This window comes from Pleurodeles waltl, chromosome 6 (assembly GCF_031143425.1).
Source record: "Pleurodeles waltl isolate 20211129_DDA chromosome 6, aPleWal1.hap1.20221129, whole genome shotgun sequence".
NCBI classification, from domain to species: domain Eukaryota; kingdom Metazoa; phylum Chordata; class Amphibia; order Caudata; family Salamandridae; genus Pleurodeles; species Pleurodeles waltl.
In genome coordinates this window covers 150,327,076-150,346,364 of record NC_090445.1, presented here as the reverse complement: position 1 = coordinate 150,346,364, position 19,289 = coordinate 150,327,076, and the positions used below count along the sequence as shown (strand labels likewise).

The following is a 19,289-nucleotide window of genomic DNA, read 5'->3' as shown; positions in this document are numbered from 1 at the left end:
CAGAGTGTACCCTCAGTGAGAGGATAGGAAATATACACAAGATATATGTACACAATACCAAAAATATGCAGTATAATCTTAGAAAACAGTGCAAACAATGTATAGTTACAATAGGATGCAATGGGGACACATAGGGATAGGGGCAACACAAACCATATACTCCAAAAGTGGAATGTGAACCACGAATGGACCCCAAACCTATGTGACCTTGTAGAGGGTCGCTGGGACTATTAGAAAATAGTGAGGGTTAGAAAAATAGCCCACCCCAAGACCCTGAAAAGTGAGTGCAAAGTGCACTAAAGTTCCCCAAAGGACAAAGCAGTCGTGATAGGGGAATAAGGCAGGAAAGACACAAACCAACAATGCAACAACGATGGATTTCCAGTCGAGGGTACCTGTGGAACAAGGGGACCAAGTCCAAAAGTCACAAGCAAGTCGGAGATGGGCAGATGCCCAGGAAATGCCAGCTGCGGGTGCAAAGAAGCTTCTACTGGACAGAAGAAGCTGAGGTTTCTGCAGGAACGAAAAGGGCTAGAGACTTCCCCTTTGGTGGACGGATCCCTCTCGCCGTGGAGAGTCGTGCAGAAGTGTTTTCCCGTCGAAAGAACGCCAACAAGCCTTGCTAGCTGCAAATCGTGTGGTTAGCGTTTTTGGACGCTGCTGTGGCCCAGGAAGGACCAGGATGTCGCAAATTGCGCCAGGAGGTAGAGGGGACATCGAGCAAGACAAGGAGCCCTCTCAGCAGCAGGTAGCACCCGGAGAAGTGCCAGAAACAGGCACTACGAGGATGCGTGAAACGGTGCTCACCCGAAGTTACACAAAGGAGTCCCACGTCGCCGGAGACCAACTTAGAAAGTCGTGCAATGCAGGTTAGAGTGCCGTGGACCCAGGCTTGGCTGTGCACAAAGGATTTCCGCCGGAAGTGCACAGGGGCCGGAGTAGCTGCAAAAGTCGCGGTTCCCAGCAATGCAGTCTGGCGTGGGGAGGCAAGGACTTACCTCCACCAAACTTGGACTGAAGAGTCACTGGACTGTGGGGGTAACTTGGACAGAGTTGCTGGATTCGAGGGACCTCGCTCGTCGTGCTGAGAGGAGACCCAAGGGACCGGTAATGCAGCTTTTTGGTGCCTGCGGTTGCAGGGGGAAGATTCTGTCGACCCACTGGAGATTTCTTCGGAGCTTCTAGTGCAGAGAGGAGGCAGACTACCCCCACAGCATGCACCACCAGGAAAACAGTCGAGAAGGCGGCAGGATCAGCGTTACAGAGTTGCAGTAGTCGTCTTAGCTACTATGTTGCAGTTTTGCAGGCTTCCAGCGCGGTCAGCAGTCGATTCCTTGGCAGAAGGTGAAGAGAGAGATGCAGAGGAACTCGGATGAGCTCTTGCATTCGTTATCTAAAGTTTCCCCAGAGACAGAGACCCTAAATAGCCAGAAAAGAGGGTTTGACTACCTAGGAGAGAGGATAGGCTAGCAACACCTGAAGGAGCCTATCAGAAGGAGTCTCTGACGTCACCTGGTGGCACTGGCCACTCAGAGCAGTCCAGTGTGCCAGCAGCACCTCTGTTTCCAAGATGGAAGAGGTCTGGAGCACACTGGAGGAGCTCTGGACACCTCCCAGGGGAGGTGCAGGTCAGGGGAGTGGTCACTCCCCTTTCCTTTGTCCAGTTTCGCGCCAGAGCAGGGCTAAGGGGTCCCTGAACCGGTGTAGACTGGCTTATGCAGAATTGGGCACATCTGTGCCCAAGAAAGCATTTCCAGAGGCTGGGGGAGGCTACTCCTCCCCTGCCTTCACACCATTTTCCAAAGGGAGAGGGTGTAACACCCTCTCTCAGAGGAAGTCCTTTGTTCTGCCATCCTGGGACAAGCCTGGCTTGACCCCAGGAGGGCAGAAACCTGTCTGAGTGGTTGGCAGCAGCAGCAGCTGCAGTGAAACCCCAGAAAAGGCAGTTTGGCAGTACCAGGGTCTGTGCTACAGACCACTGGGATCATGGGATTGTGCCAACTATGCCAGGATGGCATAGAGGGGGCAATTCCATGATCATAGACATGTTACATGGCCATATTCGGAGTTACCATTGTGAAGCTACATATAGGTAGTGACCTATATGTAGTGCACGCGTGTAATGGTGTCCCCGCACTCACAAAGTCCGGGGAATTTGCCCTGAACAATGTGGGGGCACCTTGGCTAGTGCCAGGGTGCCCTCACACTAAGTAACTTTGCACCTAACCTTTACCAGGTAAAGGTTAGACATATAGGTGACTTATAAGTTACTTAAGTGCAGTGTAAAATGGCTGTGAAATAACGTGGACGTTATTTCACTCAGGCTGCAGTGGCAGGCCTGTGTAAGAATTGTCAGAGCTCCCTATGGGTGGCAAAAGAAATGCTGCAGCCCATAGGGATCTCCTGGAACCCCAATACCCTGGGTACCTCAGTACCATATACTAGGGAATTATAAGGGTGTTCCAGTAAGCCAATGTAAATTGGTACAATTGGTCACTAGCCTGTTAGTGACAATTTGGAAAGAAATGAGAGAGCATAACCACTGAGGTTCTGGTTAGCAGAGCCTCAGTGAGACAGTTAGGCACCACACAGGGAACACATACATATAGGCCACAAACTTATGAGCACTGGGGTCCTGACTAGCAGGGTCCCAGTGACACATAACAAACATACTGAAAACATAGGGTTTTCACTATGAGCACTGGGCCCAGTGAGACAGTGAAAACACCCTGACATACACTCACAAACAGGCCAAAAGTGGGGGTAACAAGGCTAGAAAGAGGCTACTTTCTCACAACCACACTTCTGTTCCTGGGTCTGTTGTAAGTCAAGTGGCTGACTTAAACTGGGTTTTAGTGTTAGATGTAGGAGGGTACTAGGATTATCATAGTACACTAATCACACAGACCCCGGCCAGGCCTCAGAGCCCAAGTTTAGTGTGGCCGAAGACATTTGTCATCTTGAAAATGCCCAAAGTGGGTGGGATCAACCCCAGAAACCTTTACCCCACTGATTAAGGTATTCCTGCAAGTCATTCCCCACCCACTAGCTAGTAGTGCCAGGAGCTACATCCAGTAGCCACATCTAGGCACCCACTTTGGAACACTGCTGGACCCGAGGGAGAACAGAAGAGGACTGGACCTGCTGTCTGTGACCTGAGAGGAGCCCTGAAGGAATGGATGTGCTCCATCTTGTACCCTCTACACAAATGTGTAATCCAATGGTCGTAAGGCTGACCTCTTCAAGCTACAGGGATACAACCAGAGGTCTTTCCTGCAACTTCCCAGATGACCAGTGGCAACTGGACTAGGACTGTTCCCTACTGTTTCCCTCTGTCTGACTCCCTGTGAGCCTCTAAGTACCTCCCCTGAGATCCTGGGGTGCTTTAGAAGTGTAATCCTATGGTGGATTGGGATATAAAGGGCTAAGTCAGAAGGTAAACTCTTTGACCAGGACAAACCTGGTTGGTGGATCTGGTGGGAAGCTATATTGTGGAGGTTTGTTTTGAGAAACAAAAACAGTGACCCTGATATGCAGAGAGCTTTCTGTCTGCACATGAAGGCCATACTTGATTTTCCCTGTCCACCATGTATTGCATGGTAGACCCAGGCAAGGTCAATCTGCCCCAGGAAGCCTCTGGAAACCCTCCGTTAATAGCTGGAATCTCCTAATTCATCAAAAAAAGATGGTCTGCTGCAATAATTAACCAAATGTAGAGCCAGCAGAAGCCCCGCTGTTGATCATTCACCATTCCCCTCGTATCTAAACAAAGAAGAAGGAACAGCAAATTTGGTAGAGCGTGAACCTGCTGATTTACAATGGGGCTTTCTCCCTCCCAAATTCTAAATTATTCCATTGTCTTTTTCAAAGTAGGGGATCTACGTTATGAGGTGCCATGAAGCAGCAAATTTAGTTTTGTCATAGAAGTCCTCTACTCCCTTCTGTGTGCCTGGTTGGCCTGTTGGTCAGGATGATGATGTTATGAGTTTTGGAGGGGCTATTGACAAAGGTAATGGTGATACTGAGGTGTACAATCAGTGGATGACAACTGGCTTGCTCACAGCCGTGCCATCCAGGAAGTGTAGTTTAGGATGTGTGATTGGACTTTGTGTTAGCACACCTTAGTGAGCATCTGAAAATAAGGTGAGGGAGGGTGGCTAAGTAGTAGTTACACTAGGGGGGGTGTGAGGAGGCAGAGTTGCATGGCAAAAGTAGGGCATACTTTTATCATGGGACTAATCTCTACCTTTAATTTTGAAAGAACCTATGTATTTTTTAAATAAAACAAGCCCCTTTTGTGAGCCAAAGATTTCCTTTGCTCCTGCACCCCTACTACATCAAATTCCCTACTTCGGTGTGCAAATACAGAGAGGGCACTACATTCATACTAAGAAGAGAATACATTGAATAAAGTAAGTACAACTGTGGGTGTTAGGAGTAGTGTTAGTTTAGGATTATGTTTCTGATTATGGTTAGTGTAAAGGTTATGGTAGCCTTAAGTGTAGGGTTTGTGTTAAATTTTGGATTCGTTTTATAGCTCAAATTAAAGTTTCTGTGATGTTTCTGGTCTGCCTTAGAGTTAGATTCAGGGTTAGAGTAAGATTTATTTTCGTTTTTAGGGTTCCTAGTTAGTTTAAAGTTGGGGTTTAGTGGATGGTTAGCATTGGGTTAAATCTAGTGTTCGGTTTAGGGGTAGGGTAAAGTCTAGGGTTAGATTTAGGGCTAGTGCTGATGTTAAGGCTAGAGCCAGTTTTAGAGTAAGTGGTGTGTTATGGCTGGCTAACTGGTAGTCTGAATGTAAGGTTTAGGGTGGATAGAGATGTGCAGGTAGTGAAGTTGAGATAGCAGTTAATTGCATTATCTGGCAATATAGCAGTAGGTCAAAGTAGTGGTAATATACTACCCCTTTTCCAATAGATACTAAAGCAATGCATACAAAATTAGCAACATCCCACTATAATGGTTAGGATATTGCAAGGAAGAGCAAACGGTCCAGAATATAGAGAAATTACTGATCACAAGTAGAAGGACCAACACAAGTAGAAGGACCAAGGAAATCCTTGGTGTCCTTGCTGACACATGTATTTGCTCTGCCGTGCTGTAGTATGGAAGATTATCTATGTGTAAAATACAGTATTTAGTTGAGTATTGAAACAGAGTGGCTCTTAATATGCAAATATGGATATGTTTAATTCACTGAAAATAATTTAGTAATGGAATATGTTCGCCTATGACTTCATGGGTTTTCTTCACGTGTGTTTAAGCTCTTATTGATTGGTTGATTGTTTGTTTGATTGATTGACTGAGATAACTGAGATTATAAATACATTTCCACAGGCTCCTCATGGACTCCTTCGGGCGGGTGGTCACACAGTCAAGAGCACCTCTGCCCTTTGATGCTGGTGACTGGGGAGGCAGCTCTTTGAAAGCTGGGTCTCTCAGAAGCAGATTTGGATTGAGCAAGAAGGAAACAGGGCTAGAAATGCCACCATGGGTCACCTATAGATCACATTTGTGCCCTTTCTTCAGACCTCCGCAGTGCTTTGAAGAAAGCTCCAATACCATACCTGTCAACACCTGCTTATTTAAAGCATTGGGAATAAATAAAATAAAATAATTGCCAGTGGATTAGAGCGAATTTGCTTCTTCCCATAAGGTTAACTCTTATAGAGCTGAAAGTTACTGGACAGCACAGAGTTCTCAGCTGCTCACTTTACAGATTTGGCACCTTTAATGTTTCCACAAACTTCAAAGACAATGGGCCTTATTATGAGTTCAGCGGACGGTTTAGGCCATCTGCCGAACTTCCTAAGGGGAGGTTGCCGCCATAGTGGCTACCTCCCCGCCGGACCCATTAAGATTAAGAGTTTCCTGCTAGGCCACTGGGCGGAAACCTGAGTTTCCGCCCGCTGGCCCTAGCAGGAAACAGCCTACAGCATTGTTTCCGGCTCATAATCGAGGCGGCTGCAATGCTGTAGGATGCAGGGTGCACCAGCACCCTCGCAATGAACACTGCAACTGTGCTGGCCAGAGGGGCCCCTGCACTGCCCATGCCAAGTGCATGGACAGTGCAGGGGCCCCCCACGGGGCCCCCAGCGCCCATTCTCCACCACCCTTTTCATGGCGGTGCTACTGCCACGAAATGGCAGATGGAGAACGAGGTCGCAATCCCGAGGGCAGCGCTGCCCTGGTGGATTAGGATCGCCGCAACCGCCAGACCACCGGGATCTCCGATCCTGGTGGAGCTGGCAGTCCCACCGCAGCCCGACCGCCATGGTCCTAGTATGGTGCTCTGACTGCTGCATTGGCAGCGGTCCGACTGCCAGACTCGTAATGAAGGCCAATGTTTGATTTGAACTCAACACATCAGGCACATGTCTGCTGATGCTGAGAATTACTAGCAAGGGTAAATAATGTACATTGGCACAGAAACTCACTCCTCTATTTTGGTTGACTTCATTGATGATCATTTTGACTGTTCAATCCCCTGTCAACATTATTAATAAATACTTATCTATAACCCAGACACCAAACTATAAAATGTTTCTAGGAGCACAAATGTGTTATTATTACTCAGCTGAGTAATGTTCATTTTATCCACCCCGAATGGATATGACTAGCTGATATCTGAGCCATTAGTAGGCTTTTAGGCAGGCACTCAACCCACTGAGCTACAGCCTTGCCTTTTAGGATTTTAATGTAAATAAAAGACAGAAAAACACTGACCATGATCAAAGTTGGCTGCTGAAATACCTTCCCGCATTAGCTTTCGTTGGGACTGCTAGGCCTGTAGCCCAGCGTTGACAAAAGCCTATCCAATACCATCCTGTATGCACACATCCCAGGGGCCGCCACAGTCCACAGCCTGGTAAAGAGATGAGGCCAGCGATGGGCCTAGTCGAAATGACATCTATACCTGGTGTGGCGCCCATCTCAGAGCACTGACCATCCCACCAACAGGTCAGCTCAGCCCAACCCAACACAGTCCTGCAGTCAAGCTTGGTGCCAAGTCTGGGTAAATGACTTGCCTTTGTGCCTGTGCCTCAGCTGCCATCTCTCTCACGCTGAGGGTATTTGGAAAGAGACCTATTGCATTCAGCCTGTGTCTGTGCCTATGACTGTTGTTAGTCGCATCATCCTAATGTTAGCCTGCGCAACGAGAAGAGGACGAAGTTCTGCAATTGTGTGGCCATAGAGCCATGAAGCTCTTGCCTCAGCATCTGTCACCATGCCTCCTGGTATATACATGCTTACTCATCAGGGAATTAGATTTGCTCCTTTTTCAGGGAGTACACCCATTGGTTGGACTCCTCACTACGTTGCACTAAACCAATTATGCCTGACCCACATGTTAACAATGCTTTAGAATAGCAAAGCCCAGGAGTGGAAACATGATGTCCTAACATCATGGAGTCAGAAATCATTTCAAGAAGAGGATGGGTTAGTTCAGGTTTGCACAAGTACAGATTTTTTTGGTTTTATAAATACATTTTTTGCAATTTAAAGAGAGGACATGGATCAGGCGAACTTGCGTTTCCCAGGCACACCGAAAGTACTGAAACAACCGGAAGCACTGACCCCAGGCCTACCTGCTATGAGAAACACACATTCTGCTTCCTCCTACAAGGTGACACATAACCAAGCTGCATCCATGTCATGGTAATGTCAACAGCCTTAGAGATGAGGTATGGAACTATGCCCCAGAATACTCAGTTCACTTTTTAACAAACCTTTTAACGCTTACGCTTCTATCACTTTTGAACTGACTTTGCCTAGATTCTTATCTCCCTTCTCTCCTCCGCCACAGGTGCCTTTGCTAACTGAGAGGTCGTCCTAGCTACTGGAAGCATGCGCCTTGAGGAACTCTACAAGGAGCTGATCATAAGAGACTAGAAGAATCCCTCAGTAAGATGATATAGCAATCATTTGCATTCCATTGATATCAGTTCACACTTCCAATGATATCCGTTCACACGCCAAGTGATATCAGTTGAAACTCCCATGATGATATCTGTTCACACTCCCAATGATATCCGTTCACACTCCTGGTGATATCAGTTCACACTCCCATGATTCACACTCTCAATGATATCTATTCACATTCTCAGAGATATCCGTTCACATTTTCAATGAGATCCATTTACACTCCCATCAATATCCATTCACATTATCAAGGATATCCGTTGACACTCCCAATGGAATTCGCTCACTCGCCCACCGATAATCATTCACACTCTAAACGACATCTGTTCACTTTCTCAATGATGTGCATTCACACTCCCAATGATATCCTTTCACACTCCCAACTATATCCCATCTGGAACTGAGTACCACATTGTAGATCTTTCCTTATCTTCACAATAGTTGCCCCTCTATTCGATCTACGGTTATACTTCTAGTTTACCTCAAATTCCTCTTCTACTCACACGTGTTGTTATTAATAAGGGCTTGTTAGCTGTAATGTGTCTACATATATACTTAGTGTGCTAGCACATCATATAAAAATGTTAAACATATCTGGCTTTCTGGAGCAGTTCACCATCCCACATATTACTTGAAAAACAAAACAAAACAGGATTTGCCTCATCTCCCAACACTGAATAACTAAGCCAGTTTTCTGTAGGTTAGGCCTACTGCATGATTCTGAGCTGGGCCGTCATATGACTTTTGTAGATTTCTGGAGTAAATGCTGCATCTGGAACCGGACCCATTCAGGCTTATGGGAAGGAAGTGTTAGGCCTGAGGCCAAAATGTGGGGGCATATTTACAATCTTTTGATGCAGGGCAGCACCTGTGTCAAAAAAGGGCAGGAATGTGGTATATTTACAAGACATGGTGCATTCCTGTCTTTTTCCTCTGCTCTGGCGCAGGATGGGCTGCCATGCGCCAACACAGACACCCTTGCACCATGGTGCAAGGGTGTCTGCATTTGCGGGGATGATTGTTTTTGGGCAGGAAGGGACACCTTATTGCACAAAAACATTCACGAGGGGTGTTGTCCTCTTTCTAAGTGTGCTGCAGAATGCAGCACACATAGAAAAAGAAAAAACGAGGAGAAATAAAGATATTTCTCCTTGTTACGCCTTCCTTATGCCCCCCCGGGGAGGCGTAGGCTTTAGACACATTCCCAGGTTTACAAATCCTTGTAAATCTTAAAATGTATCAAAAACCATGGGTGTTGCATGGGAACACCCACCGCAACACCCATGGAATGCCGCTTTGATGCAGAGTAAGGTAGCGCAGCGACTTGCGCTGCATTGCCTTACTGAATATATAAAATGCCATGTAAAGCCACACAAAGGGTATACTGCCCTTGTCCCTCCCGCCCTTGTAATAGCCCTAGATCCACCAGACAATTTTTCTCCACCATGCTATCCCAAGTGTGGAGAAAATTTAATAGGTGGATTTTACTCCGAATGTAACTCTTCAACCAGAATCAAGGGACTTTCAATTAACATATGACTCTAAATCAGGTCTCTACAGTAGTACTGGTACAGTTTTCAAGGCAGGGGTGCAGCCTCACACAAAGAACAAGTGTAGCAAATGGATTATGGCCATTCAGTAGAGAGTGGCAAGGGTGTGGCATTTAGGCGGTGGTGAATTTTGGACCACACTGTTGCAAAAATATTACTAAAGCATGGTGTGGTAGCGCCCTGTCATTAGAGATAGCACACTTTGAATTGAAATGGCCACACAATTTGTACTGACATGCAGTTTTACTGATAAAACTACATAGCTTACAAATAATATGAGGAAATCGTGTTTCAGGAAATATTTATCCTTTGTACATCGCCAAGCAAAGTGTATTGATTTGATCGTATTAAAATCTTTTTTCTTATCACACTTCAGAATTACAAAAAATGTGCTTCATTTGTACTTTCCTCACTGCTGATTTATGCTGTAATATGTGTACAATGAATTTACAGGCAATTAAATGTTGTTGTGTGTTAGGGAAAAAATGACTTCCTACAGCCTTTCCTTTCACCCTCTGTGTGCCCTATCAAGATTGTCAGATAGTTCAATCTACAAAATCCTCTAACTTTGCAGACAGAGGAAAAAAAGTAAACATCAATCTCTAAGGTAAAAGAAAAAGCAGCAATCTGTCAGAAGACGTAGCCTGCCTGACATTTGACCTCTGTTATTGAATGCAGTCCAAATGTGAACAAAAAAAAAAAAAATGCAAAGGCCTCTTTATTGCTCATACAACTTCTGAACTCCAGGCTGGTTAATTTGGGGGGTACTGCAGTACCCACCGCAGCCTATAATCAGATCACAATAAAACTTTTAAAAAGTGATAAAAAGTTGTATATTAATGATGACTCCAGGACACTTAAATACAAGGCTTTTTCGCCATCTGGAGTATCCATTGGCTATTAGTCAGAACTTTCACCAGGGACCCACAATAATTTAAGAAGTAGGAAGAGAAGGACCTAAAACAGGGTATACTAGAATTATGCCTTTCTGTGACCACTTCACATAATCATGGATTTGTCGGATTTACTACATAATCTATCATCTGATGCATAATCTGCAGGGTGTAATAAAAAATATTTCTCCCAGGCCAGACTTTAAAAAGATACGAAAAATGCGGCATAACCTGCCACACAATGAAAGGCCCTTTTAAAATGTTGCCTGGTCACTTTTTCATTTACTTATAGCTGTATTTGGATATTAAACTGACAAAAAATAGATGAAACCTCGTCAGGCAGTGTTAACATGTATAAAAATGACACAATAGCGATGTTGTCATAAAAAATGTACTGCATAATTTGCCTTTTTGCCACATAATTTACTCAACCCTGCCGCATAATTCCAGTGGGCCTGCCCTAAAGTAAGTAAATATATTTCTGACTGCGTAGCAATTCGCTTACCTTTCCGAACAGGGTGGTTGCACTGGCATCACTCCTCTGCTCGTGCATGGGCATAATTAAAGTCCACTGGTTTGTCTCCGGCTCATACCGTTCCGCTGTGTTGAGCCGCACATACCCGTCAAAGCCCCCCATGGCATAAATGAAGTTATCGAGCACCGTCACACTGACGTAGCAGCGCCTCGAGTGCATAGGCGCCACCTGATGCCACGTCTTCTTCACGGGGTCAAAGCGCTTGACGCTATTGAAATAGTCCACACTGTCGAAGCCCCCGATGATGTAGACGAAGCCCTTCAGGTAGGCAGCCCCGTGGTAGGCGCGCGGGCTCTCTTCTTCGCACGTGACGTTCACCCACCTGTCCGCGCGGGCGTCGTAGGCTTCGATTGCGTTCGTGGGGCTCCCGCCGCTCCAGCCTCCTATGGCAAAGAGGATGGCGTAAGGCAAGCGCGGCCTCGTCAGCGGGTTGCTGAAGTCAGAACTGGATGGGCCGTTCATGTTGAGGTCGTACATGGCTTTCAGAGTGTTGATGATGACGGGTTTACATTCCTCATTGTCTTTCACAAAGTCGTTGATTTTGACGTTGTTCATGAAATACTCAGCGTGCATCAATGCCAGCCGAACCTGGGGGGAGGAGAGCCAAGAGTGTTAGCAGGCAGGCTAGTCATTTCGTGTTATCTCACACAGAGAGCAATGCATCCGTTTAAGCAATATACACATTCACCACAGGTGGCATTAAATATCCTGGAGGGATAAAGCAGATGGGGGAGAGAGTTTGGTCACAAGGAAAGAACTTTGACTGTAAGGGACTGATGGACAGGTGGGAGACAGAATGTAGGGTGACAAGACGTCCCGGATTTGCCCAGACAGCCCCGATTTTCAGTGGACTGTCCCTGTGTCCTGACTCATTTGTTAATTTCAAATAAATGTCACGGTTTTTGGGAGCAAGGTCAGGTCACCCTGCAAAGGAGGAATTAAAAGTATGCTTTCCTTTCCACAAGCGCCCCTTAAATCTGAAATAATTTGTGTCTGTTTCTGCCAGGCAGCACAAGAGTAGCTTGCTCCTACCACAAAGATAAAGTGAGGAGAAGTGGGCAGGGCGGCGTAGGGTGGACGTACAGCCATTGCTAAAACGTAACTTTGTAAATGTGCATATAGATGCACTTGTACATTTATGTGTTTGCGTATACATGCACACATTTACAAGATTTAGAACTGCAATGCTTGTACGCACATACATATGTGTGTGTATATATATATATATATATACACATATATATATATACATATATATATATGTGTATATATATATAATAATAATATACACACACAAACACACACACACATTTACAAGGCTACGCCAAAAAACGAGACAGGTTAGATATAGAAATAAAGCTAAAGGCGTTAGTCCTTCTTTTATGTCTGACCTGTCACGGTTTTTGCTTTTCAAAATCTGGTCACCCTAAGTGTGGGCCACTGCCAGACCTCCACATTTTGAACAGGCTGGGATTGCACAGCTCCTAATGCATGCGCATTCAAAACATTTTTGAAGAGGGTGCCGCTTCTGTGCCTCCGTGGAGCATAGGGCCAGATGTACAAAGGGATATTGGGGCTGATTCTAACCCCGGCGGTCTTCGACCGCCGGGGCGAGGGTCGGCGGGAGCACCGCCGACAGGCCGGCGGTGCCCCGCAGGGCATTCTGACCACGGCGCTTTGGCCGCGGTCAGAAAGGGTAAACCGGCGGTCTCCCGCCGGTTTACCGCTGCCCTCAGAATCCCCCATGGCGGCGCAGCTTGCTGCGCCGCCATGGGGGATTCTGACCCCCCCTACCGCCATCCTGTTCATGGCGGCAAAGCCGCCATGAACAGGATGGCGGTAGGGGGGGTCGCGGGGCCCCTGGGGGCCCCTGCCGTGCCCATGCCAATGGCATGGGCACGGCAGGGGCCCCCGTAAGAGGGCCCCGCAAGGTATTTCAGTGTCTGCCTTGCAGACACTGAAATACGCGACGGGTGCTACTGCACCCGTCGCACCTTCCCACTCCGCCGGCTCGATTACGAGCCGGCATCCTCGTGGGAAGGGAGTTTTTCCCTGGGCTGGCGGGCGGTCTTTTGGAGACCGCCCGCCAGCCCAGGGAAAAACTCATAATACCCTCCGCGGTCTTCTGACCGCGGAGCGGTATTATGGGGGCGGAATTCTGGCGGGCGGCCTCCGCCGCCCGCCAGAATTAGAATGACCCCCTTTGTGTTTGCAAACAGGCCGATTCGTAGAATCGGTCTGTTTGCGAACGCACAAAGGCTTTTTTGATTATAGAAAGCACTATATGTAATTCGGTAACCTATTACTGAATTAAAAATTGGGTTTGTGATTCGGTATTAGGAAGGGGCGTGTTTAGGGCATCTCTGCCTAATACTGAATCGCAGTGGCATGTGTGAATGTTTTGCAAACAAAATGCAGTCGCAAAACATTCCCATTTTACTGCCTACTTCAAATAGGTGGTAACCCATTCGCAAATGAGAAGGGGTCCCCAAGGTATAGGCATACCTTCCCTTTGTGAATGTGTGTAAAACAAGGCAGTGGTTTGTCGGACCAGTGCCTACTCTTAAAAATGAAAAGAAAACTTTTTTTTTTTAAACGCCTCCAGTTTCCCATTAAAAAAAATGGGTTGCATTAAAAAAAAAAAACACTTTAGTGAAGAGCAATCACAGACATAGTGGTCTGCTGACCCCTGCAGGCAATTGTCCCTGTGATTTTAGCAATTCCCAATAGGTTGCAACCTGAGACCTACCTCATTAATAGTCATGAGGTAGATCTACTTGCTACCCACTAGGAATTGGAAAATGTGTAGCTCACACTTTTGTACATGGGTGTTTGCGATTACCAAATCGTGAATCACAAACATTAGCTAGTTGGTACAGCAAACAACTACCTACGCACACATGGCCCTAAGTTACTTAGCCTGCAAATGAGTTGTTTCAAAATGACAGTGACCTACGATTTATCAGCGACTTCTCAATATGTGGAAAACGTGGGACTTTAAGGATGTTGACATGGAATATCACCAAAGAGAGAATGGAAGATTGTACTTACTACCATCTGTGAGAGAAGGAAACTTGCTTTACTACTGCCATCCTGTACCACTTCTGTGAGGAAGCAAAATTTATATTGCTGCTGCCCGATTTGTTTGTCTCCTGTGATGGGGAAAGCTTGCACTGCTGTTACCCTTCCTATATCTGTCCTGTGCAAGAGAAAATCTTGCCCTATTTATGCCTTATTTTTTACCTTTTCTATGAAGGGTTGTTTTCACTGCTGAATGAAGGAGTGTCTACTGTTTATGAAGAAAAAAGGTATATAGAATGCACATTGTGGACTTTTCTACAATATATGATGTAATGTGCCTGTAGTCCTGAGTGAGTTCCCATCCCCAAATGAGCAATATTTGAGTGCCAAAACATGCTGATGGAAAAGAGAAGCAGGGTCAGTTGCTGTACATGCTAGTTTTAATCTTTTGGTAGAGAAATACTAGAATAAAGATTTTTAGCTCAACAACACATCATTTTAACATAGGTCTGAGAGTTTAACAAAAGGGAACATAAATGTTGATTTAAGGGACATAACCTTACCAAAAGTAGAAAACCAATAACCAGGAGACTGTACAACTAGTGAACAGTTGTAATCTTGAATATTTACATAGTTAGTTGTGGAACCCACATGTGTAGAGCACATCAAGGGGCTCATTCAGTCTGTAGCGACGTGGATCTCACAAAACTAACTGAGGACATCGCTCTATTATTCACAGTTTGAGTTGTTACCTTTCAGATCTCCCAGTCAAACCATTCCTTGCCCATCTTCATTGATGCTTTTTTTGTCCTCCCAAAATTGTGGTTCTTAAATTTTGGATGCACTTTTTGGTTCATTCCTTGATTGTCTCTGGCATATTTAAACCTAAATCCTGATCACAATCCGATAATCCAAGTGAACAGAAACACTGGTAACTGAATATATAGACCCCACTCCTCATAATATTAAACTGGAAGCCGTGGGCTGTAATGCTAGCTTATATATTGTGACACCCATATTTCACAATTTGTCACCTACACTTGAGCACCAAGCATGTTTTTTATCACTCTGCTGTTATTTGAGTGTACATTGTTTTATGGACTATGTTATATTAAACATTGCTTTGCTATATATATTTCTTATGGTATTGGTTTAAATATTGTTACTACCATAGGGACCATTGTCCTTTTGGTGTACGGCAGATCAAAGTCCACAGCATATGCAGGTCAGATAGGAGGTTGTGCCTGTTCAGGTCTGGTGATGAATGGGGCATTTTGTGTCTGTGTTTATTTTGCACAGTGCATGTGTAAGTTTGAGGCCATACCAATTGCAGTATGTGCAGTATTCATATTTTTTGTAACTGACCTAGCCATACCTAGGTGCTGAACAGGTGCAACTGTGGGAGCAAACAAGAAGCATGATGATTAACACCGGGAAATCATAGCCAAAATTACTGACGTCTTGGGTAACTCTTCAACTCGGGAACCTTTCATTACCTTTCAGATAGACAGGAAGGGTTGCCCCTTTCACCCTGAAGAGAACGCTCATTCCTTGGGTCTAGGTGCAAGTACAGAGAATGTGTGGCCTCCCTGCAATTTACATTTTGCTCAGAAGATTGTTCATAACAAAAGGTCAGCAGAACCTAGGCGTCTGCTGGTGAGTACCTAATGATCTTTTGTCTCAGGTACCATAGAGAAGACATTTAATTCTTGGTGAAGCCATTTAAATCAAAGTCAATGTCTTGAATCTGACCTTGACAGTAGACTGATCTTAGATAGAATACATGTCCCACTTTGTCGAGCACGCTGGCATTAATGTAACACTGCAGTCTAGTTTAAGCAGTGGGTCATCATGGTTGTCTCTGAAGGAGTGCCTCAATTCCCTTGTGAAAACGTGTATATCATGGCCCTAAGCACCCTGCAGAATGCCTTGTGTACAAAAGTTATTTCTGCACTGTCTATTTTCAAGGTCTTCATGTATGTAATTCCTCATTTTGTTTGTTAGATCTGGGTCACCCCCCACATCACATAGTACTCATTCTATGTATACTGCACTTTTTTTTATTCTGTCGCTGTTGTTTTTCTCTACTTCCCTGGTTCAAACTTTAGCATCTCCACATCTTGACACAGAATGAGTAAAACTGTCTAGTGAAAGGAGGACTTATTGTGAGTGAACTGAATGCACATGGGGTTGAAGTGTTTCTTCTCAGCCCACAGAGAGCACTGAGGTATCTGGGGCAAAAAGAAAGAATACCTGGCTTCCTTAATAGCAAGAGGCTTGAAGTTCTGAGGGTTCTCTGTCAAACTCATGACCCTCATTGGGGCATGGCTAGCAGGGCAGTAGAGTAGCTGAGTTTACATATGGTTCCTCTGAACTCTGAATGAAAGCAACCATGTCTGCATACTCAGTGCCCCAAGAGAGAAGATACAGAGTCTGGATTGGACTTAAACGGTGCTGCTGGTGTAATAATACAGCTGGTTATACAGAGAGTGCCACAGAGTGCTGATCCGGGCATTCAAGTTAATGACACCCTGCACATCATGTGATACAGGCAAGGCAGAGCAAGCCAGAAGTGTCACCATAGACAACATGTCTGTAAATGCCTGTTGGATTTAAATTCTTCCTATAAGTGTTTGATTCTTGAACTTATGATGAAGGGAATCATGTTGCCCTCATCCTCTAGCTAAAATTTCCATCACAACCCTGGCTAGAACTCTGTGCACTGTCTTACAGAGAAAATATTTTTGAATAATTAGTTATCAAAGAGGGCAATCAGATCCTATATAAAATGAAAGGCATTGACATTTTAGCTTTCCAAATACAATGTCATCAGAAAATAACATAATCTAAAATGAGGCAGCAAGCCTAGCTGTAATACCAAAGGCAAGGCGAGTGAAAAGAACTAGCATACACATCTTGTAAAGCACCCTAATAGTAGTGCACAGTCACCAATTAGTAAGCATTTGTATTTGTTTTGGTAGATTGGTAGATCAGGGATGGATTTCGAAATGGTTCAGTGGCTTCCGACAAAGGCCAGAGTCTCCAAGCAGGTTTGTTGTGATGGCAGTAAGGTAAGGAGTGTGCCTTTGTTAGGTTAATGTGCAGACTTAGTGGGTTATTGTTTTGCAAGGTGAGGCCAGATAATTGTATCAAGGTTGTTTACATATTGGCCCTCATTATGAACACAGCGGTAAACACCGCTCCGGCAGCGGTGGCGGTAACAACTGCCAACAGTCTGGCGGTCTGGACCACCAAATTATGAACCACCTTAAAAACAGGCAGCCTGAAAACCACTCACCGCCAGCAGGGGAGTGCCGACAACGATGGCAGAGCCCGCCCACACGCCGACGGAAAGGCCCTACCCGCCCATCAAATAATGAAGCACTAGGCTGCCATCAGTTCCGGGGCAGGAACCACCGCAATGCAAAGCCAGGCGGAAACGCACCAAATAAAAAGAAACACTCACCGGAGGCCCACACAACACGCCGAATCAGAAATGGATACAGAGTTGCAAATCATGCCAGCCCTGCTCCTTGCCATATACCTCCACAACCAAGACCACCGACGAAGACGACAACGATAAGTACCGCAACCTACTAAACAAGGGAAGAAAGGGCACAGTTACATACCCACCCACACCACCCACCCTGCAACGCACCCACAACACTTTACAACAGCACAAGTCGCACACCCAACAGCAAGAGGTACTTACACGACACAAGGCAAATTAAACCTGCCCAAAGTACACACATGTGCCCAACACCCCCAACCAAAGAAACGGTGAACCACAGGTCCTGGCTATGCCAAAAACAACACTGGCCACACAAATTTTAATTCAGCTCAATGAGCAACAGAAGTGCAACATAAGGCCAATGGCCAGTCCATAGTTCGTAGTCCGATGGGCCAAAATGGCCCCAACTTGACTCCCACAAGTGCAAACGTACTCCACCTCATAGGGAAACAATGGGGCATCCAGGCACCTCAGGGAACAGGGGTCGGGGGTGCTGGGGGTGGGGACTTACGACTGGGAGGGGGGGCTTGTCTTTATGTTTTGGAGGTGGATGGGACTTGGGTCTGGAACTTGAAGCTGGTGGAGAGGACTTGGCCTGGGGTGCGGCAGATGTTCAAGGGCCAGCACGGGGTCTCTTGCTCAAAGGGGAGGTAGCACAGGAATGGGAAGGGCGGACGGTGGGGGCTGTGACGTTGGAGGAGTGGACAGGGCAAGGAGGTGGGTACGTTTAGGGACGAGACGGGTTGGGCCAGTGGGTTCGAATAGGTCAACACAGGATAGGAAACGTTTTTTAGGGGCAATCGGGTTGGACCTGGAGGAAGGCGTGGGGGTGGAGGTACAGGGAGTGGTTGTGACAGGTGTAGGTGTGCGTGACGTGGGTGCAGGCGACTGTACAGTATGCTGAGGTGTGGTGGATGTGTGTTGGGTGGGTGTTTTGGTGCGTTTGAGTGTTTTGGTAGGAGGGGTGGTGGACACAGTGGGACAAGACAGGCTGCCAGTGTACATGGATGTTGTATGGGTGTCTGCAAGTTTAGTGAGTGTGCTGCACATGTCAACTAAAGTTGGTGTGGTGAGTGCAGGTGTGGTGCCTGGGGTGCATGAATGGACGTCTGATTTTGTGGTGACTGCAAAAATAGAATCAGCAATTTTGAATGAGGGTGCAGTGCCTGTGAGTGTGCATGTAGAGGGGACAGACAGGGAGGCGGAAGATGCGGACACACTGGGGGAAGTGGATGTTGGTGTGTGTGTGCCTGTGTATGTTGGCTGTGTGTATGCCTGTGGTGGGAAGTGTGGTGCTTGTGTTTTGAAGTGTGCTTCTGTATGTTGAGGTGTGTGCCTGCGTTCAGATTGTGTGCTTGGGACGGGTGAATGAAGTGGGGTGCTGGAAGGGGTAGAGGTGGTTAGAGGGGGGATGGAATGACCAGGGACACTGGCTGCCATCAAAGAGGAGGCCAGAGCCTGAAAAGATCTCTGTAGGCCAGACACGGCACTGTGAATGCCATCCAGGTAGGCATTGGTCTGCTGCACCTCTGATGCTAGCCCCTGGATGGCATTGACGGTTGTCTGCCCTGCAGAGATGGTTCTCAGAAGGTCAATAGCCTCCTCCGTGAGGGCAGCAGGCCTGACCGGGGCAGGGGAGGAGGTGCCTGGGGCGAAGGAGACGCCCACCCTTCTGGGTGAGCGGGCACGGGCAACTCGGTGGGGAGCAAATGGGAGGGCAGTGATGGTATGGGGGGTGGCGGAAGATGACACAGAATGGGTGGGCCCACTAGGGTCCGCCAGGGAGCTCTCAACGGAGGAGGTATCAGAGTCACTACCTCCAGTGGTAGTTGCCTCCTCTGTGGTACTCCCCTCGC

General features: G+C 46.5%; 1 protein-coding gene across 1 annotated transcript in view; it reads right to left on the bottom strand.

Moving 5' to 3' along the window:
• Positions 1 to 19,289, bottom strand: part of KLHL10 (kelch like family member 10) — a 72,074-nt gene that overhangs the window by 37,899 nt on the left and 14,886 nt on the right. The window contains exon 3 of the mRNA XM_069242367.1: positions 10,872 to 11,489. Within this exon, the coding sequence (XP_069098468.1) occupies positions 10,872 to 11,489 (618 nt within the window). The remainder of the gene's footprint in view (positions 1 to 10,871; positions 11,490 to 19,289) is intronic.